Consider the following 21872-nt stretch of genomic DNA (forward strand, 5'->3'; position numbering starts at 1 on the left):
AAACACTTGTGACGCCCAGAGTCCTTCATCACATTGCCAAAAAATGATGATCCACATGAGAAGGTATTATGTAAATTAGTCGAGATGAGTTAAAGTTATTCTTGATGTTGTAAAGGAAATTATTGGTACAACTCAGTAATACAACCCAGTGGTTCTCAATCTTTTTGAGTTGCGACCCCCCAGAAATCAGGTTGATGTTCACAGTTGTTAAATTTTAATTTTATCTGTCCGCTCAGTTTACGATGGACAGGAAGCAGTGTATTGTGAAGCTGTTGGTCCAGCCGTCCAGAGGGCTCGTAGATGAGAAGTTTACCATCCTGGTCCAGAATGCCCCACCTGGTTTCCAGCTGACCGTCCACGCCCTCCACAAGTGTGAAGATGGACACAGCTGGGAGGCTTTTGGTCACTACATCAGCAACGCCATTGGGACTGTGAATGGTACACGGTTGAAAGCCCAGACTTGGCCTACTACTACCTACTTAGTCATTATATCCACATTACAGATGATTATTATTACATTGTGTTGATATTTTGTGAAGGTACCAATAGTCATACCTAGAATATTGTTGAAATATTGATATGGAGGTATTTGGTCAAAAATATTTTGTTAAATATTTGTGTTTTTGAGAAGATTTCAAAGTATTGAGATACATGTTGTGTATCTGGTAAAGCCTAAGAATATTGCAATATTGTTTTAAGGCTGAATCGTCCAGCCCTCGTCTGGAGGAACGAGGAACCTCAGAAATATATAATAAAGTTGTGTGAACTGTGAACTGTGTTTGTCGTCTGAAGGACCGGGACCTTTCCCCGGCGTCTTGGATCTGTGGGGTGGTGGAGGGAAGTTGGTGGAGTATCGTGCGTCTCTGCTGGCCTCTCACGGCATTGCCTCCCTGGCTACTTAGTCATTATATCCACATTACAGATGATTATTATTACATTGTGTTGACACATTGTGTAGAAAAACATATTTTTGATTGGATTGCATTTTTTTCCTATATCACAAAGTGTTGACGGCCTGACCGCTGTTTGTTTTCTGACATGTTTTTGTGATGCAGAAGGACTATAAAGTCCTGGAGCAGCATCCTCAGGTCCACAGCAGCAGGATCGGCATGTTGGGTCTGTCCTTCGGCACCAGTAAAACCCTCAAAATGGCTGTTTACTCCCAAGTTATGAAAGTAAGACAACTATTGCTGAAAGTTACTTTCATCATCTTGGCATTGCTTAACATAGCTCCACTTCTTTACTGAAGGTTAGTTGAAGCTAACAGTCCCTGGTCCGACCAGAAAGTGACAAAATTCACTTGCATATCCTCATTTGATAGTTGGTGCTAGAAGCTTGTTGACAGTAACTACCCGTAAGTTTGTGCAGTGGCCACTAGTTGGTGTAGCTGGTTTTAGTTAGTTCGTACCGTTCTGCAGATTTAGCTCTTGCATCATAAAGATTTATCTCCCCAGCAAGCAAAAGCAATCATTTAGACATCTCGGCTAGATAGAACCCCAATTTAGTCGACTATCTGCAACCCACTTCTAGCCAAAAACAATATCTTACAGTCTCTGCAGGAGCATAGCATGATCAGCAGTATCAAAAGCAATGACAGCATTCAGCTCTGAAACTAGACTGCTGACAAATTGACCGAGCAAATCTAGTTTAGAGGAATTATTTGAGCTGATTATTAACTAATGACGCCAGGACCTTTGGCAGGGCAGGACAGTTTGGAATTTGTCCGTTAGTTAATATCAGTTTTATCACCATCTGTATACCGTGGGCCTACATGAGCAGATTTCCACACCTGAGGGAAACTCAAAGTAATTGAGAGACATAATAGGTATGTAACTTGTTTCAGCAATAAATGGGGCACAGCGCTTTAAAAATTATGGGTAACAGTAACATAAGAAGATGGAGGATTTGTTTTTGTAAAAGAGCCAGAGATTAATTCTGTCATAACTGGCTTTTGTTCTATCTTTTTAGAGGTTGACTTTCTCTTGATAACAACACTAGAGCTTGAGTCTTCCAGTCTAGAACTTGTAACGCAGGCTTGAGGACAGTGGTTAGTGGTCTGTCCTTGTGTTGCCGTAACACCAAAATGTATCCTGTGGAGATCAATAAATGATTATCTTATGTTATCTGAATTTATGTTGCTGTGGGAGGAGACTGAAACTGAACATCAGATGGTCAAATAAGGATTCAGTCAATGTTTTTTTTCCAGATCTTGTGATAGTTTAACAGCAGGAGGTAGAGACTAACGACAAACCTCAAGACAACAGCTCAGAGATCTGTTCTCTTCTCAGCCTGTAGGTTTAGTTCATACATATACTTCAACGAATAATCTTTTTTGTGGACTGTGAGATTATATTCAGAGGTGAGTACAGAGATCCAGATGATAAATACATATTATGGCAGTAGAAGAAGCCTATCTGACTCTATAAATGATGAATTCTTCTGTGGTTGTGTTGAAGGAACTGATACGGAGCCTGGCAGGAAACATGGATGTATGTTTCACAAAGCATGTGTTTCACTAAGTCGCATGTGCATTTTTAGTTCATTGTTTAGCACTGTCAGGTGTTATACATACAGTAAACATAATGTAATGGATAAAGCTGATGCCTTTCATGACGATCACTGGTTCAAGGCTCACTGTGATAGAGTGATTAATAATAAAACTGTTCCACTTGAATGTTATTGATCGTCCTGTAAATGTTCTAATTTCTTTTTTTTAAAAAAGTATTTAAGTTTGAAATGTTTTGGTTTTTGTATAAGTCTGATTCATGCCTTTTCAAACTAAATAAAGAAACTATCGTTGTTTTCTTGACTGAATAAACAAACTGACCTTAAAGGACAACACAATTTCATACTGTTTTACTTTGTTTATATTTGGCGGACCCTGCCACCTTTCTAGCTTCAAGCAGTGTTCTGGAACCTTATGTTCCTCTGAGAACAGCTTGTTTATTCAGTTATGAAAAAAAAATGAATATTTCTGAGTTTGTATTTCTTCACCAAAACAACATAGTGCCCCTTTTAAATGTCAATAAAAAGAATGAGATGATTGCAAATTCTTTTTGACCTCAATCGAATACAGCACAAGAGACATGGTATTTACAGTTCAAACTGATAAACGTAATTATTTTTTCAAATCCACCCTCATTCTGAATTTGATGCCTGCAACATGTTCCACAAATGTTGGCACAGGGCATGTTTACCACTATTAGACATCACCCTTGCTTTAATAAGCATTTGGGAACTCACATGCTAATTGTTGAAGTTTTGCTTGATATGCGACTTCAGTTGTTCAACATCGTACGTTTTGTCACTGTTGTGGTTTTTTTGCGGTTCATAATGCATCACACATTTTCAATGACAAACAGGTCTGTACTGCGAGCAGGTCAGTGTGCCCGCACTCTGTTACAACAAAGCCATGCTGTCGTAACGTGCAGAATGTGTGTGAATGTATTAATGTTTACAAATGTGTACAGTCATGATTCTCTTAGTTTGCATCTCGTTTCCTTTTTTATATTGTAGGTCTGTCACATTTGGGTTTTTGTGAAAAAATTTAGGGATTGTGAAATCCCTAAATTCCCTGCAATTGTGCGTTGAGAAGTGTTGTTAAACTGTTGCTTAAACTGACTATTTGCCCATCCAGTTTTTGGGTGGTGAACCTCGCTTCATCCTGGCTAGTGAACAACTGAGCCTTTCGAGTATGCTCCTTTCATACCCAATCATCATACTATCACCTGTTACCAATTAACCTGTTTACCTGGTGGTGTCTTTTAAGCATTTAACAACTTTCACAGTCCTTTGTTGATCCTCTCGAGACATGAAATTCAGAATAAGCATAGATTTACAAAGATCGATGAAAATGATAAGGTAAAACATTAAATATGGTGTCTTTATACTGAGTTTATAAACAGCTTTAAAAATGTCTCCTAACCAGTCTCTACCAACCCCCTGCGAGAGGGTTGTAATTAATTCTTCTTTATATAGCTTTGAAGGTGCTAAATAAATAAGATTTGACTTACTGTTTTGCATCTGTGCACATTCACCAACTAAAGAACTAAAAAACATTATTCACATGTTGGTGCTACAATGTGGAGAAACAACTATTTGACATATATGACAATATTTTTCTTTGTTTGGGTGGTGTGACAGCATGACACAGAGCCTGAAAGTGGGTGTGTCTGTGTAAGAGTTGGTAACCCTGCATTTAGCCATTTGTACAATCTGTGTGCTCAGTTCAGGATGGACATGAAGCAGTGTATTGTGCAGCTGTTGGTCCAGCCATCCAGAGGACTTGCAGATGAGAAGTTTATTGTCCTGGTCCAGAATGCCCCACCTGGTTACCAGCTGACCGTCCACGCCCTCCACAAGTCTGAAATTGGACACAGCTGGGAGGCCTTTGGTCACTACACTGCTGACACCACAGGGGCTGTGAACGGTAAAGTTATGTTTAGTGAATTTCTGAAATTGCAATCTAAAGAATGATCATCAAATAAGGAATAATTCTTCATGCCTTTAACTTTGCAGTTTCAGAGGATCCCAGTCTGGGTGGGACATATTCTGGGGTTGAACAGATGGGTCTAATGTGGAGCCTCAGACCAGTTCCAGGCAGCAAACCTGGGCTCAGGTAAGTCAAGAAGGACAGAACTATGTTAATCAATACATAATCAGTCATCAGTATCAGAGTTGACTCTTTCCCGTCATCCCTAAGGTTAAGGAAGACGAATGTCCAGACTCCCATGGAGGTCACAATCTCAGTGTACCAGGGTCACCAGACTGAGGGCTTCATGGATCTGGTGCCGCTGGCTGGTGTGGTTGTCGAGCGCTGGTTCATGGCGCCTGGCGTCCGCAGGATCCCAATCACAGAGGATGGACTCACTGCGACCCTCTTCTTGCCCCCAGGTAGGACCACAGGAGAGTCTGGAGGACGGTGTGTCAGGTGTGACATTCTGAGCAACAGTAACCATTAGACCACCATTAACCATCAAAGTTAACTTCAGCAGTTAATTTAGTCACAATTGGCCAATACTGTTGGAATGAGTGAAAAATGAGAATAGTGAAACCCTCAAAAAGGTTTTGATAAAGGTGATCCCAGAGTTGCAGGAACCTCAGAAATATACAATAAAGTTGTGTAAACTGTGAACTGTGTTTGTTGTCTGAAGGACCGGGACCTTTCCCCGGCCTCTTCGATCTGTGGGGGGGATCAGGGAAGTTGGTGGAGTACCGTTCAGCGCTGCTGGCCTCTCACGGCATCGCCTCCCTGGTTCTCGACTACATTACACCTAAAATTACCATGGAAACTGGGAAGATGGTGGACCTCCAGTACTTTGAGGTAAACTGAATGAGCATTTAAATGACAGAAAAATGTCATATCTTTATTCAGAATACCCCAACATAACTCAGGGATTTGTTAAAACCATGATATTATGGTCGCAGAACTTGACAACAAACTGACAGACACAACTCTGACACATTACCACCTTACAGAGTCCTAAAATCTGGAAATAAGTTAGCATTTTTACATTGCGGTTCCCTTGTCTTAGAGTAAATGGGTTTTTGGCTTAATGCCTGAAATAAGGTCTGTGGTAAACACATGTTTTGCTCTATGACATAAAATACATCAGTTAATACCAAAGTTTTGAGTTATAAAGCATTTAAAAAGGGGTTGGCTGACAAGGGGCTAAATGAAACTGCAGAAGTTGTCGGGGGCATTAAGCGTCATCACACAGAAGACAGAGACTCATCTACTCACTTGTCCGCCTTCATGGGCGAACTTCAGCTGCAAACTATTATTGATAACATTCAGCTGCTAAATGTGGCGCTCCATCTTCCGCATACAAGGCTTCAAACTCAGCCCTGTTACATTTTTTCTCCACAAGCTGGCAACTAGACTTGATGAAACACAGTGATACCAACACCGTTATAATATTGGCTCACAAACCACAACAAAACTTTTCAAATTATTAATTCACAATCATAATAATGTTTTTAAGGAGAAGAGATTGCCACAGAGCTTATTTTCTGTAATAATTCGAAATCCAATTAAAAACTTTTTGTCGAGGGAACCAGGGCGATGCTAACTAACGGGTTAGCCTACAAAAATACATCATCCCTGCACCACTCTATAAACTTGTAACATTTTAGCAAACAACTGCCTATTTTCACCTTTCATCTCTAACTGAATCAACTTCTTTGTATTCACTGAAACAATCTCCACCAGCATCCAAACTTTTTAGGAGAAAACACAAGCAGCCAATCACAGTTCTTGTTGTCTGAATAGCCTCGACCTTTCATTACATTTGTCCTCAAGCCTTAGTCTAACAAATATGATATCTATCTTTAAAGATCTACTATGGATAACTTTGAATAATTGAAATATACATTTTCACTTGCATAAAATACAGAAGACATGGGGCGCCCTGAGGTCAGGCTAAAGTTCATGAATTGCAACCTGCTTACTGGTTGTCTGTTATCTGTGTGTATGTTGACATGTTAATAAAACCATAAAAACTTGTTCAGAGGTTCATTCAACCACACTCAGATCAAAGACTGCTCAAAGTTGAAAGATATGGTGTGACCTGATGTAAAACCTTCACTGACTGGCTCGACTGTCGCTGACAGGGAGTGTTAGGCCACATTCACTGGGTTCCTCTCGGCTGACTGTCCCGGGGCTCTAGGCCTGGCCGTAATGGTGTATTAATGCGTTAAAACACCAAAGTCACAAACAAGCTAACCAATCTAGGCAGTGGTAGATAGTAGCAGTTCCCATGTTCTGCGAGGTAAATGGATATTAATCCCTCATATACAGCAGTCTGTCTGTGCAGGGAGCAGTCGAGGTCACTCATCCCAAGTCAACTTTGTCATGCTGTCTAATTTTGTGTCCTTTGTCACAGAATAGAATAGAATAACTTTATTGTCCAGCCGGAGCAGCACAAACATGTCTACAGGATTAAAAACAAAAACAAGTCACATCACATCAATGAAACAAAGATCTCTCAACTTTACATCCATCAATGCATTCATACACATAGTGTTCAGCTCACACACTCTCATATTTAAGTTTACTGTAATTGTTTGACTACATAAATTACATTTGGCATTAACGAGCCCTTGTAGATCTTTTCCTTTGCCAGAGGTGTTCTGTATCATCGCCCTGAAGGGAGCAGCTCAAACTCAGTGTCGAGGGAGTGTGTTTAATGTAATACAGGTTATGACAGAGATAAACAACAGGTCTGCCATTCTCATGTGTTGAAACATGATGTCTGTTTCGCATACCTGATTGGTTGATGCCTTTATTTGCAGTGCAAAAGCAAAGAAATATCGGCCTTGATGTGGAAAAAATGATGTCACTTTTTCGCTGTGTGAATATAAAAATATATCAGTTTGAAAAACAGAAAACAGAATAAATGTTATGATCTATGACAGAAGGCAGGACAGGTTTTTTTTTTATATAAACACAAAGAGCCACTTGCATCTGGCTGTGTCAAGTAAAGTTACTTTTATTCATGAAGCCAAAAAATTACTAGTTTAAGAAACCTCAGTAAAAGCAACACAGGTATGATCCTCCTACCAGGACAGATATATGAATTATTTTTCAAGATTTAAACAAGGCAAAGATAACTTAACTGACATTCTTAAAACATGACTGCACAAGGAAAGTCACCTGGCACTGAGAGATGGAAGTCAAAGATCACAGTCTGCTTTACGACAATAGACCAGCTGCCAAGTGTAATCAGAGCTGGTTTATGGTAGTATCTTCCTGCCGATAGACAGACATTTTATGAAAACAGTTAAATTAAAACCAGTTGTCACCGTCACAGGATTTAGACCCACAAGATTTGCAGAAAGATGTACAATGCTTTATCCTCTACAATATTGAGGATAATAGTTAATATAAAGATGAAAATCCACACAAGCTTAAACAAAATGTTCAAAGCCTGGCCTCTGTGTTACAGCTGTTTGTTTTCTGACATGTTTCCCTGTTGCAGAAGGCCTATAAAGTTCTGGAGCAGCACCCTCAGGTCCTCAGCAGCAGGATCGGCATGTTGGGTCTTTCGATGGGTGCCGGCATGACCCTCAAACTGGCTGTTTACTCCCAAGTTATTAAAGTAAGGATTCTGCAGCTGAAAGTTAATTTCATTGTCTTGACGTAGCTTAACATAGCTCCACTTGTTCAATAAAGGTCGGGTGAAGCTAACAGTCAGTGGTCAGACCAGACAAGTGACTCAACAAAATTCACTCGCACATCCTAACTCGATGATTGATGACAGTGACTACCTGGAGGTTTGTGCTGTGGCTACTGTTGGATGTGGCTTTCACTCATAACCAGTGTTAAAATTAAAAATGATAATTCCCCTCGAATGAACTCAAACTAAAGTAACGAGCCTGTTTTGAAAATGTAAGGAGAAGAAAGTATAGATATGTGTGTTCGAATGTAGAGAGGAAAAGTCAAAAGTAAAAAAAAAACTCAAGTAAAGTACAGATACCTGAATAATCTACTTGAGTCCAGGAACAAATGATTTGTACTTCGTTACTTCCCATCTCTGTATGCAAGTACAAACTCATCAAAAGACGCCTCAGATCTGCAGACAGACAGCTGTGCGTCGTTCAGGTGACACCTGAGAGGACGTCTCATTTAATCAAACGTGTTTTCTTGAGTCTTGCGTTATTTCATCGCATGATGCTCTTCCGTTGGAGGAACTCAGAGAGAGAAGACAAGGAGACATTTAAGACAAACAGGATGCTGTTTCTAGCTGACAACAACAAAATAATTAATTAATTAATTAATTAACATTTTTCACCATGTTTTCATTGGTATCTCTGCTCAATGTTGTTAACTCTCTTAGCTTATGATCAGATTGTGTTTCCCCACAAAGTTTATTTTTACAAATTTCGATTTAGTATTTTGTATAGTTTCCTGTCTTGCATCACTCATTGGATTTTTGTTGTTTACAGTAAAATTCTGTTGGTGTGGTCTCTCAGCTCAGGTGTGCGGTGTCCTTTGGTGGGAGTCATGTGCAGCCGGTTGAGGGATCTGTGGAACAAATGCTGGATTTCTATTTTAAGTAAGTTAATCTGCTGTTTGTTATTTTGTTATAAAATACATATGTGTGTTTTTTTAAAGTCAAGGACAGAAAGATGAGGAGGTGAACACACTTCATCTGGTTTTGGTCAGAAGTAATTCAAGAAGAAGAAGAAGAATTTAAAAACTTTTTTGTCCGGTCAGAAACTCTGACAAGATTCGTTTCACCGAGGAGAACGAGGTGATCTATCGAGATCTGTCTCTGCCGATCCCCTCTGACCCCTCACTCAAAGTGGATGTGAGTCCCACCAACCTTATACAGTTCATTTGAGCAGTTGTCTTTCATATTGTTCTGTCATATTTGCTTTTGACATATCACAAAAAGCTGAAATGCTTCTGCATTTGTCTCTGAGCAGGTGGGACGACTCAAGTGTCCTCTGTTGGTGGTTCTGGGTGACGACGATCAGAACACTCCCTCCTATGAGTCCGCAATGGACGTGAGTTTACTGACTTGATAAACATCCTGTTCGACTAACATTTCTATAATTCGAAAGATGTCTTGCAGTAGCTTTGCTCAGTAAAAACAATATTGAAGTTAAAATACATTTCCAAATCCATATCCAAAGTGTGCAGTTTAAAAAAAAAAAAAAAAAAAAAGCTGACAAATATTAGATTAGCTTTTCACTTTTTGTTTTTCCAGATGAAGGAAATGATGGAGCGGGCGGGGAATAACCACCTGCTCACTATCCTGTCGTATCCGAACACAGGTCACATGATTGAACCTCCGTACATGCCGTATGCGCGAAGCGGTACCTATAGAACGCTTGACACACATGAGAGAGGTCAGTTCACCTTCAAACTGGGAAACTGTAGACAGTGACAGAATCTGAAACAGAATGATTCAAGGTTTAGATGCCAAAATTAGGACTTCAGACTTGGGTTTTGACGGCTGTTTCTGTTTCCTGTTGTCTTTGCAGTGAAGGTTCTGTGGGGCGGAGAGATGGTGGCACATTCTCGGGCTCAGGAGGATGCCTGGAGGAAGACGCTGGTCTTTCTGAGGGAGAATCTGTTCGGCAACAACCAAGGCAACAAATAACAATTATAGAGAATTAGAGGTTCAGGAAGTGAAAGTCTCATTAATTTTCACCAAACTATCTTACATGCTCATAGCTTCAGCTAAAAGCTAAAGATTTCACTTTTGAGGAAACTGACGATACAGTCTGCAGCTCAGATCAATTCACTTTTGAGTTCTGGGTTAATACTAGAGTAATTCAGCAACATTAGGGCGGTGTTCTTACTCCAAACTACAATGATATTCACTCTGTGCCTCTTCTCCATGCCAACAGTGGCAGAGGCTCATGGGTATTGTAGTATTCAGAGCTGTCTGCTAAACTAATGTAGAAAACATGATTGCTCGGAAACAAAGTTGAATTAAGTAAAACTACTTGCAATAACATACATTTCTTGGTTGGTTACATCATCTGGGAGAGTCCTGTGTTTCTGTGCAAAGTAACATCGAGGATTTCTTTGAAAGAAAAAGAAGAAAAAATGTGTAAATGGGAATGCAGAGTGGACAAAAACACAATAAAATACTGAATGAATAAGAATGTCTCTGGGAATCCAATTTTTATGCATAGGTTTAATCCTTGACTATTAAAATATAGGTACAGACATCACCTTCCTGTGTTGTCATGTTTGGTTCAGGAGCTATGATGCAAAATATATAATTCAGTTATGGCGGAAAGTAAAATAACCACCATGGCTGCCACATGACATTTTTGCAATGGCTCCATATCTGAAAAGTGTACCAAGTTTCAACGATTTTTCGCATGATTTACCGTAGTTAACTCGGGATTAATTTACACATTTGTTTCTGTTCTAAATGTACTTTAAAGGGATATGTTTCAAGTTTTTAATCTATTATCAACATAAGAGTGGACAAATATGCTTGCTTAATGCAAATGTATTTATTTCTTATTGAAACAATCCAAAACAATGAGAAATTTGTCCAGAATCTTGTCCAGCTTTACACTTGTAAACTTAACATCCCCTGTTTTTCTAAGCAGCTCAACATTGTACACATTGTACAACAAGTACATTGTTTAGTTACATTTCCCATAACTCAAGGATCATTCCCTGGATCCTTGACACTCAAAGCAAATAATCTCACACAATGTTATTGTGTCTAACCTCACATGGGGGAAAATAAAGGCTCACAAAAATATCCCCCTCTACTAAGTCGGATCAAAACAGGGTGATACAAAAAATAAATTAAAACCAACAATAAATAAAGTGCCCATGTAACAGTGGAGAGTGTAATACAGAACCAGGACTTGGCCTATATAGCGCAATTAGGCTATAGCTTATATCTCAATTTCTTTGTATAAAACAATACGGCTATACCTCTATCTCTTTGCTCTTCTGTTGTATTCAGCAGAGGCTGAGCAACCCAGCCTCCTTCCTTCTCATTTATTTTCCTGACAAAATGAACATGGACACTACAAAACAAGACAAATGAATAGAACTACAACATATAAAACATGGGCTGTCCTCATTGCTTCTGTTTCTTTGCACTGAGCCAGTTGCTCAAACAGAGAAGCCTGTTTACATTTTTGGATGAGCCCTCTGCCTGGATTTTCTTATTTTCTCACTTTGTTGCTGCTCGGGACGCTTTACCAACCCAAAATGTGACTATTTGACATCCTGGGAATGAGACTCAACAATCAACTGTCTTTGTGGTGCATTTAGGAACAGCTGGGACAAAATCTACTGATTCTACCTTTTACTTTAATAGTCTTTCAGTTATATTAATATGACATGAGCTTCATTTAGCTTTGCACAGTAATGGTCAGTAGAAATGTCCTTCAGAGGGATACTTTTTACTTCAATACTTTAAGTACATTTCAGAGTCTGTACTTTTACTTTTACTTGAGTAAAGAAGTTTTACCAGAGTCTCAGAACCAAAGTATCTGAACTTCTACTGGAGGAAAGAAGTGTGGACTTTTGCCACCTCTGCTAAATGTAACTTAACCTATACTGAACTTGGTTAGCATTTGTGGTAAATTGTGGTTCATTAGTTATTGTTGCTCTGAATGTCACACCCACAACACACCTCCCTCCATACTTTCATCATTTATTATTCTCACTTCACTGGGTCAAGCCTCAGTCTCCTCTCAAGCTAACATCATCACTCAGTCTGGACACAAGATGGCGCCACAGAGTGACCAAGACTCCAGATTTACTGTGATGTGTTTAAAGAGCAGCTCCACACTGGATCCTGTATGGATGATTCCTGTTTGTATTAACTTAATACGACACAGAATCAAAATTTGGTTGTAACAAGTGAAAACAAGTCAAGATATTCATCATTTATCATTTGGGTAAAGCAAATGTTTATTCTTAATACAGGATCCAGTGTGGAGCTGCTCTTTAAACACAGTAAACCAGTTAACTTGGATTCGTGGTTACTCTATGACAGAGTGATGACGTTAACTTGAGAGGAGACAGAGGCTCGACCCAGTGAAGTGTCAGTTCACCAAACCTGAAGGAGACAGCTGTGAGGTCTGAAGCTGTTCCCAGTCAGCTTGTACAGTAAGTGTTTAAACATAATTAAAGGTATAAGTAAGTGCTCTTAAGTTTATTGCACCATTAGACTGGAATAATTCACATAGAATGACTTCAAGACTTCTTTACTTCTTTAACTCAAATGGTAAATTGTCTTGCATTTCTATAGCACTTTCCCAGTCTACTGACTGCTCAAAGCGCTTTACAACACTGCTGGCTGTCATGCAAGGTGTCACCTGCTCATCAGGAGCAATTTGAGGTTCAGTATCTTGCTCAAGGACACTTGGACATGCAGCTGTACCCGCTCTACCTCCTGAGCTACAGCCACCCACAAATGAACTTGTTTTTACTGTCATTTTTACCTTGTACAGGTAGACTCAGTACTTTGATATGATATTTTTTCCAGCAGTGTTGGTTTAGTTTATTTCTTGTTAATTTTGTGCAGATGACACTTTAAACAGAGATGCACACAGATGTATTGGTGTGTGTGTGTGTGTGTGTGTGTGGTGTGGGACTGTGGGACAGATCTTTTATGTATAAGCTTGCCGATGTAAGAAAGAGACATGCTTCCACTTTTAAACATAATAGTTCATTCTTTGAATACATTAATTATGCCAACATGGTGATGTTTCCTGTTGGAGAATGTTTAGTCAGTGTACCATGAGCTAAACACTTACTCCTTTCTGGTTATGTTGTTCAGAATGTGCTCAGTTAAAGCAAAAACTGTTGATTTCTTGTAAGGACACAGCAGAGGAAGGACAGTTGTAAACAGAACTTTATTATTCTGAACAACTTGATACATTTAGATATGCACAGGTAAACATAATGAATACGACTGCTGAATAATGTCCTGTTAACGTTTTTTAAAGTTTTCTTTTTAAATTTAGAGGATTTGATGTTCAGCAGGTGAACTTGCGCAGACAAGTTAGTTTGTATTTTCGTATATATTCACCCTGGGGCAAGACATGTTGACATTTCTATCCAAACCTTTCATCATTTGCACATTTAATCTTTCAACGGTGTCAGAAAGCAGAAAGCTTATCTTCTCGCTAACACTGGGTGTAAATCATCTGTGTAGCTAATTAGCTGTTAGCAAGGCACATGATTTATCTATCTATCTGTCTACACATGAGTACTGCAACATGCTGGGGCAAAATGACACAAAGAAAGGAATTATCTGATATTATTTAGGTAATTCCCTTCTTACATCTAACCCTTATACACAAGAGGAGACAGATACAGTACTTAGAGTATGTCATAGATCTCATTTCAGTTTATCAAGTTTCCCCAAACTCACCAACTCACAGAATTCAGTGATTTTTTAAGGGAGTTTGTTATTACATTGGACTGTTTGGCAGTCAGTGTTTTCTTGTCTCACAGCTAAATTGCCTCTTCCTTTTTCTTTGATCCTCCACAATGTTGCAGCAGCTCATCTTTGGCCAGATTCTGGTTTGGTACCGACCATCTTTCTACAACTCAGTCAGCTGTTCAGACTGCTGTAGCTAAACTCAAACTGAGTTCAGGAGCTATTCAGAGTAGAGTGTGTGCATTTTATGTGCTCAGTTCAGGATGGACATGAAGCAGAGTATTGTGAAGCTGTTGGTCCAGCCGTCCAGAGGGCTCGTGGATGAGAAGTTTATTGTCCTGGTCCAGAAAGCTAGACCTGGTTTCCAGCTGACCGTCCACGCCCTCCACAAGTGTGAAATTGGACACAGCTGGGAGGCTTTTGGTCACTACATCAGCAACGCCATTGGAACTGTAAACGGTAACTGGTTCAACGCCTCAGTCCAGAAAATCCAGGATATGTAATTAAGAAATGTTTGCACATAGAAAAGAGTTTGTGAATCATTATGATCATCAAATAAGGAATCATTTTCATGCCATTGACTTTTCAGTTTCAGAGGATCCCAGTCTGGGTGGGACATATTCTGGGGTTGAACAGATGGGTCTACTGTGGAGCCTCAGACCAGTTCCAGGCAGCAAACCTGGGCTCAGGTAGGTCAAGAAGGACAGAGCTATGTTAATCAATACATAATCAGTCATCAGTATCAGAGCTGACTCTTTCCCATCATCCCTAAGGTTAAGGAAGACGAATGTCCAGACTCCCATGGAGGTCACAATCTCAGTGTACCAGGGTCACCAGACTGAGGGCTTCATGGATCAGGTGCCGTTGGCCAGTGCATTGGTGGAGCGCTGGTACATGGCGCCCGGCGTCCGCAGGATCCCGATCACAGAGGACGGACTCACTGCCACCCTCTTCCTGCCCCCAGGTAGGACCACAGGAGAGTCTGGAGGGAGGTGTGTTGTGGGTGTGACATTCAGAGCAACAATAACTAATGAACTGGATTTACCATGAATGCTAACCAAGTTCAGCATAGGTTAAGTGACATTTAGCAGAGGTGGCAAAAGTCCACACTTCTTTCCTCCAGTAGAAGTTCAGATACTGTGGTTCTGAAACTCTGGTAAAAGTAGAAGTACTGATTCAACTTCTTTACTCAAGATTGAGTTGTTATCTTGTGTTTCTGCCCTTTACAGTAAAGGTATTTACAATTTGTTTATTGTTGAGTCTCATTCCCAGGATGTCAAATAGTCACATTGTGGGTTGGTAAAGCGTCCCGAGCAGCAACAAAGTGAGAAAATAAGAAAATCCAGGCAGAGGGCAGCAGGGTCTCTGCAGATATGAGACAGTAACACACCTTTTCTCCCCATTGCAGTCTCCCTCTCAAAAATTCAAGATTAATGAGCCTTTTGTGTGCACAGAAAGAGTCTTCGAAGTCAAAGAGCACAATCAAAAGAGCTGCATTCAAATTTTGTTGATTATAGTTGTGGAGCTAAACTGTGAACTGTTTCTGCTGTTTTGACTTGTGTGAAGGACCAGGACCTTTCCCTGGCCTCTTGGATCTGTGGGGGGGTGAAGGGAAGTTGTTGGAGTATCGTGCAGCTCTGCTGGCCTCCTATGGCATCGCGTCCTTAGGCCTCGACTACCTGACACCTAAAATCACCATGGAAACTGGGAAGTTGATGGACACACAGTACTTTGAGGTAAATTTTTAAAAATCTTTTCCAAATATCATTGATACACAAGAAAGACAACAGCGTCACAGACTGGTCTTCATTCAGTCTAATCTTTTGACTCCCACAATGTTTCTAACTGCATACCGATAGTTAATAATTCTCTTCAGGTGTTTTTCCAAGAGTCCTGAAGACTGTAGCCTCAGTAATTAATAGCTGCAGGCCCATTTCAAATCACCTTTTACAGGAAAGATCAGTGATGAGGTCCATTTAAAGAACTCTGTTCTTGGTGCAAAAAATAAATTCTAATGACATTTGTCTGAGCAGTGATGCTTGATGAGCAGCATCAAAAAATTTGGTTTGAATGTCGTTTCCCAACAGTGCCTGTCCCATCCCGTCCCAGTCCCAAAGGATTTCATTGGTCAAATGTATATTTCTGCAGGCATTAACCCGCTGACATTGATGTCCGTCTGAATATCTCTTCCCCTGCATGAATGTTCTGCAGTGGTGTTTGGAAATCTTAAAAATCTGTCCTTGGTGAGAAAAGGCTTTAAGACTGGATTTAAACAGCATGTAATACAGAAAGAGCAATACTTTGTCCTCTGTGCTAGTTTTGCCAGCTTGGTTTATGCAGATTAATATAAAGCATGAAAATCCACACAAGCTAAAAGTTCTATTTTGTTTAATTCCTTTGCAGCCTGTAGCTGAAACACTTTGTTTTCTGACATGTTTTCCTGCTGCAGACGGCCTACAGAGTCCTGGAGCAGCATCCTCAGGTCCTCAGCAGCAGGATCGGCATGTTGGGTCTTTCGCTGGGCGCCAGTATGACTCTCAAAATGGCTGTTTACTCCCAAGTTATAAAGGTAAGACTGCTATAGCTGAAAGTTACTTTCATCATCTTGGCGTAGCTCCGCTATCCTAATGAATGTTAGTGGAATGTAAGAGTTTAAAACTGAGCTTCAGGCACTGTTGCTGGGATTGTTACAACAATGAGACCTATGGGGCTATGGGGTTCAAACTCGTCAAAAGGTGCCTCAGATCTTTTTATACCTGCTAACTGACAGATGATTCGTCTGTGCAGCTGTCGTCAGAAACACGTCTCTTCAGATGACACCTGAGACCAAATTAATTAATTAATCTCATTTCACCAAAAACATATTTTCTTGAGTTCTGCATTTTCCTTTACGTTAGAGGGACTCAACACATAACATTTTTATACATTTCTACTTTGTTATATTGTGTAGTGTGTAGTGTGCAATGTGTCCTGCGTCACTTATTGGATCTTCCACACAAGGTTTGCAAAAATGGTGAGGACCCAAATACAGACAAAGAGACAGGAAGACATAACAAAAATCAATCTTCAATAATAAGCAGATATAAGGTCCAAAATCCACGCAACAAAAGACAGAAGCTAGTGTGACTAAAAGGCAACAAGGAGAAGAAGTAATTGTGTGTGTGTGTGTGTGTGTGTGTGTGTGTGTGTGTGTGTGTGTGTGTGTGTGTGTGTGTGTGGTCCCAGCTCAAGTGTGCAGTGTGTATTAGTGGGAGTCATGTGCAGCCGATTGACGGATCTCTGCAGCAATTCCTGAATTTCTGCCGCAAGTAAGTTTTTCATTCATTATTCACTTGATTATTTTTGCTCAATAACTCAACCACTGATCCTCATCCTGCTCCCCAGAGAGTCAAACCTGACTAACGACGTATATGTATGTATAATTTACAGAAACGCGGGGAAGAGATGCATCAATAAGGACAATGAGATGATCATCCGAGGTCTGCTGCTGCCCATCCCCACCGACCCCACACTCAAAGTGGATGTAAGTACCACCAGCCACCACACGTCTTTTCATTGTGCAGTTAGTTTTTCAGTTTAGTAATCCTGATTTGGATCTCAAAATGTTTTAATGGCATATTTGTTTTTATTTAATTGTAGAATATCTCCCAAAGAATTCAACTGGGAATAGTGCGGCTGCATGGTATGCGTCTTAACCACGAAACCCCTATTATTTATTTCTAGTTTAAAACCGTTTCTGAGGTCTACAGATACATGCAGCTGGTTCTATAGGTGAAGGCCAGTGACATAGTGATGTGTCGTTCACGAACGAGCCGGTTCAAAGAGCCGGCTCTTTGCCGTGAACGATTAGAACCGGTTCTCCAATGAGAGCCGTTTGTTGGGAGCCGTTTTTTTTTCTTCAGTATATCGCTGTCTCTCCACTTCCCTGTACTGTGCGTGTGCTCTGTTGTTTCCCACGTCGTTTTTTTACCCTGCGGTGCCTCCTTGCTCTCTCTCCCCTCCCCCTCCCCTCCTCCTTCTCGCTCTGAGTCTCTCACTCTCTCTCTCCCTCTCCGACGTCTTGTTCTGCTGCCTGTGCTAGAGCGGGGAGTTTTTTTCCCCTCCGTTGGTGCCTTGCTGTCTCCACTGCCTTCATGTCAAGCGTGTGCTCCACACATCTGACCAATCACAATCAGTTTTCAATTAAGAAAGTGACGGGGAAAACACTGAAAAAAATCTTGCACCGGTTTTTTGCCTCCGTTGGTGCCTGGCTGTCTCCACTGCCCTCGTGTCAAGCGTGTGCGCCACACATCTGTCCAATCCTTGGTTTAAATAAAAGTTTTATTCATAAAGCATTGTTGTGCTGCATTTTTACTCATATAAGTGCTTAACAATGTCAATAATGAAACAAAATGACGTAAAATTAGGTTTACACTATTAATTAATTAATAATGTAAAAAAATGCGTATGTGAGCCGTTTGGGAGCCGAAAGAGCCGGCTCTCCACATCAAGAAGAGCCGTTAGAGCCGGATCTCGCAAAGGAGCCGAAAATCCCATCACTACAGTGACACTTAAAGCATCACCACCTCCTGCAATAAGGATCTTGATCAGGCTAGTCTAGACCAAGCCCCCAGGAAGAGCGCCAGGCTTTCAACTTTCATTGTGGCCAAACCGTGTAATTACAACTTCTCGTGATGCACTGGGGCCCAAAAAGACTGTAAAGAAGCGACTGCGAAACGGTGGATAACTTTTTGAGAGCATCACAACATCACAGCCCATCATAATTTCAGCCATTCGGTCAGATAACATTTGGAAAGTCTAGAAGGGCCTCAAGTCTGACGTCTCATGGCACACACTCTATGAGCCACACAAATACGGATGATCAGTGTAATTTTATACACAGGAAGTCGAGCCTTCTTGGGTCCAGGAAATTTTTCTTACTTTAACATAGCGAGAAAATGTGTTCATGTGCATGTATGTTGATGAAATGTATGTTGATCTGGTGTATTCAGGTGTCTGGTACCTGAGTGAGAACAACTTGATGTGGAGGGAGCTTAATTATAGTTTAGCAGTTATGGGTGGTTTATAATTTAGAGTGATACAGGGCCAGTTTGATGTTAGATTAGGCTTGATTGAATTAAAGGGGGCTGTCGAGAGGTTTGCGCTCGACTGCGAGCGATTCTAGTTAATACTATTTTGAAACACAGCTGTTTGCAGGATACATCGTGATGAGGTTAATGAATCTATTTGTGACTCTTTGATTAATAACTGTAATATGATGACTGTGATCAAAGTAAACTTTGTTTTATTGCTGTTTGTCTCTGAGCAGGTGGGACAACTCAAGTGTCCTCTGTTGCTGGTTCTGGGTGACGATGATCAGAACTGGCCCGCCCAGGAGTCCGCACTGGACGTGAGTTTACTGACATGACAACATCCTGTGTGACTAACACATTTTGTCCAAAGGTTTGAAGTCGCATGATTAAATCTAACTGAAGCTGAGAGGAAACTAAACGTTTATATATGGCTTTCCAAACAGGCCAATATTAAATGAAAAGTAAGACACATAAAATAAGCTCATCATACGAATAAAAAGAGGTTTTTTTTAGGGAGTCCTGACAAATATGACATTAATATTTTCACTTCCTGTTTCCAGATGAAGCAAATGATGGAGCGGGCGGGGAATAGCCACCTGCTGACCGTCCTGTTGTATCCAAACGCCGGTCACCTGATTGAACCTCCGTACACGCCGCACCTCCGAGCCAGCCCCTTTAACTCAGTCCAAGCAGATGAGGAGGGTAGGTTTATCTTCAGACCGGGAACCTGCAGACAGTGACTGAAACTGAATGACTGGAGGTTTACATACAAAAATCAGGACTTCAGACTTTAGTTATGACGGCTGTTTCTGTTTCCTGTTGTCTTGGCAGTGATGGCTCTGTGGGGCGGAGAGATGGTGGCACATTCTCGCGCTCAGGAAGACGCCTGGAGGAAGACGCTGGATTTTCTGAGGGAGAATCTGTTCAGTGGCACAAACCCTGGTGCGACTTCATAGAGTTGTGTAGCGATGACATATTTTGTAGGCTAACCCTGAAGTTAGCATCGCCCTGGTTCCCTCGTCAAAAAGCCTGTGAGATTTTTGAATTGGATTTTGTTGGAATATCAACCAAAATAATAAGTTTATGATACTGACACATTTTGTTCAGCCAGATAATCTTCACAGATGAAAACCCCCTTTGTGATTTCGGAAGCGTAAATTAAATCTCTAGAGGTAAAAAGCTAATGTTAGGCTTTAAACAGACTACATCACGGTCACATGACTTAAACATCACCAGCCCTAAGTGTCTTACTACACAATTATTATACATGTTTTCTATAAACCGATCAGTGTAAAAGTATTGAAATTAGAGTTACAATAGTTTGTAGCTAAAGTCGGCCTGTAAAGACGGACTAGTGAGTAGATGAGTCGACAACCTCTGTAGTCTCATTTAGTCACCTGTTGGCAATCTCCGTTTTTAAGACCCGTAAGCACTTTATAATTAAAATGTGGGACGTTTAATGATGTATTTTACATCGCAGAACAAAACGTGAATATCTTAAAACTGTAGTAACCACAGACCTTATTTCAGGCATTTAACCAAAAATCAATTAAAAAATCATAGTCTTTGAGACAAGGGAACTGGATGTGCAAAAATGCTAACTGATTTCTGGGTTTTAGGACGACAGACTACACCATTTTATTGTCCCACACCAAGGCAACAACTAATGGAGAGGCTCAGGGTATAAAAGACACACTAATCTTCCCTGTAGACAATGTGACATGATCATAGTTTCACATCCTGACACCTCACACCAGCACTTCCATCTCACATCTCAATTCTTAAAAATAAGGAGAAATAATTCACCCACACTTGGCCGTTGGCTGCTCTTGTTCCTTTGGAGTTTGAATGTACTTATTGTGTTACAAAAAGGGATGAGTATCAAATCCTCACACTGGGAAAGGTAACACCAGAGAATAGGTGGAGTTTTGGATTTAATCAATTATCAAAATGTACACATTCATAGTCTGCATTTTCTGTGGATTGATTCATAAAGACAAGATCTGTTCAGGAAACTGTCATCCATCGTTATTTTAATCTGAATTCTGACATCTGTCATAATGTCAATAATGTCATTACATGAATGAAATACAAAATGAATAAACATTTCTCTGGGAGTCAGATTTCTATGTATACATTTACTGCAGTACAAACAGTCATAAACAACATAACATAACATCTTGTGTTTGTCTGCTGCCAGCTGTCTACTGACTGAAGGTCAGTTTCTGTGCTCCATCTGTCTGAATGTGTTCACTGATCCAGTAGGCACACCATGTGGACACAACTTCTGTAAAACCTGCATCACTCAACACTGGGATAAAATCAGTGTCCCAACTGTAGAGAGGTTTTCAACATTAGACCTGAGTTGCTGGTCAATACTTTCATCTCTGAGATGGCTGCTCAGTTCAGACAGTCAGCTCAACAGAAAGCCAGCAACAGACTGCAACAGACTGCAGACTTGTCCTGGTTTGGAACCTGGAGCCTGAAAAGAACTAGAACCAAACTGAAGGTCCTGCCTGGTGTGTCTGTCCTCCTACTGTGAGACTCACCTGGAGCCTCATCTGACTATCAGCTAAACAGCTGAAAAGACATCAGCTGATTGACCCTGTTGAGAACCTGGAAGGCTGGATGTGTAAGAAGCACGATAAACTGCTGGAGCTGTTCTGTGAGAAGAACCAGGTGTGCGTCTGTGTGTTCTGAACCTATTCAGACCACAAGACACGTGATGTTGTTCCTCTGAAAGAATCATATGAAGGAAGGAACGCCGAGCTGGGGACAGATGAGATAGAAGAGATGACTGAAGATTCAGATTCATACAAGCCCTCACATGAACAAACTGCATCTTTGCCAAGCCATGTCATGTATTTTGCAATTCATACCTCAGTGAGCCTCACTGAAAGGAGGAGCAACACTGAAA

General features: G+C 40.6%; 2 protein-coding genes across 6 annotated transcripts; both read left to right on the forward strand.

The window, feature by feature from the left end:
• The first annotated feature begins 1109 nt into the window (after nucleotides 1-1109).
• Nucleotides 1110-10620, forward strand: LOC141000695 (peroxisomal succinyl-coenzyme A thioesterase-like). Of its 5 annotated transcripts, none has more exons than XM_073471483.1 (11): nucleotides 1110-1175; nucleotides 4228-4429; nucleotides 4519-4618; nucleotides 4703-4893; nucleotides 5154-5323; nucleotides 7980-8099; nucleotides 8974-9056; nucleotides 9218-9311; nucleotides 9430-9510; nucleotides 9714-9855; nucleotides 9991-10620. In XM_073471483.1, exons 1-11 carry the CDS (start codon nucleotides 1110-1112, stop codon nucleotides 10107-10109), a joined length of 1368 nt encoding a protein of 455 aa, XP_073327584.1. In that variant the 3' UTR covers nucleotides 10110-10620. The 5 variants fall into 5 exon arrangements, with proteins under 5 accessions (XP_073327584.1, XP_073327585.1, XP_073327587.1 ...); XM_073471484.1 differs by lacking the exon at nucleotides 1110-1175 and adding an exon at nucleotides 1776-1825; XM_073471486.1 differs by lacking the exon at nucleotides 1110-1175 and adding an exon at nucleotides 1804-1825 and having other exon boundaries at nucleotides 4233-4429.
• Nucleotides 10621-14146: 3526 nt separating this feature from the next.
• LOC141000978 (peroxisomal succinyl-coenzyme A thioesterase-like) lies at nucleotides 14147-21655 on the forward strand. Its single transcript, XM_073471876.1, has 11 exons — nucleotides 14147-14342; nucleotides 14473-14572; nucleotides 14657-14847; nucleotides 15450-15619; nucleotides 16333-16452; nucleotides 17109-17191; nucleotides 17313-17406; nucleotides 19192-19272; nucleotides 19516-19657; nucleotides 19787-19897; nucleotides 21528-21655. Exons 1-11 carry the CDS (start codon nucleotides 14147-14149, stop codon nucleotides 21653-21655), a joined length of 1416 nt encoding a protein of 471 aa, XP_073327977.1.
• Nucleotides 21656-21872: the final 217 nt, after the last annotated feature.

This window comes from Pagrus major, chromosome 8, assembly GCF_040436345.1.
Source record: "Pagrus major chromosome 8, Pma_NU_1.0".
In the NCBI taxonomy this organism is placed as follows: domain Eukaryota; kingdom Metazoa; phylum Chordata; class Actinopteri; order Spariformes; family Sparidae; genus Pagrus; species Pagrus major.

What these genes read in the sequence shown, in the direction of transcription:
- LOC141000695 (XM_073471483.1), top strand. Translation starts at nt 1,110, where the DNA reads ATGTTGGGTCTGTCCTTCGGCACCAGTAAAACCCTCAAAATGGCTGTT. An exon ending in GGCAGCAAACCTGGGCTCAG is followed by an intron (nt 4,619 to 4,702) that starts GTAAGTCAAGAA and finishes GTCATCCCTAAG; the next exon opens with GTTAAGGAAGACGAATGTCC. An exon ending in CCTATGAGTCCGCAATGGAC is followed by an intron (nt 9,511 to 9,713) that starts GTGAGTTTACTG and finishes TTGTTTTTCCAG; the next exon opens with ATGAAGGAAATGATGGAGCG.
- LOC141000978 (XM_073471876.1), top strand. Translation starts at nt 14,147, where the DNA reads ATGGACATGAAGCAGAGTATTGTGAAGCTGTTGGTCCAGCCGTCCAGA. An exon ending in TGGACACACAGTACTTTGAG is followed by an intron (nt 15,620 to 16,332) that starts GTAAATTTTTAA and finishes TTCCTGCTGCAG; the next exon opens with ACGGCCTACAGAGTCCTGGA. An exon ending in TTCCTGAATTTCTGCCGCAA is followed by an intron (nt 17,192 to 17,312) that starts GTAAGTTTTTCA and finishes TATAATTTACAG; the next exon opens with AAACGCGGGGAAGAGATGCA.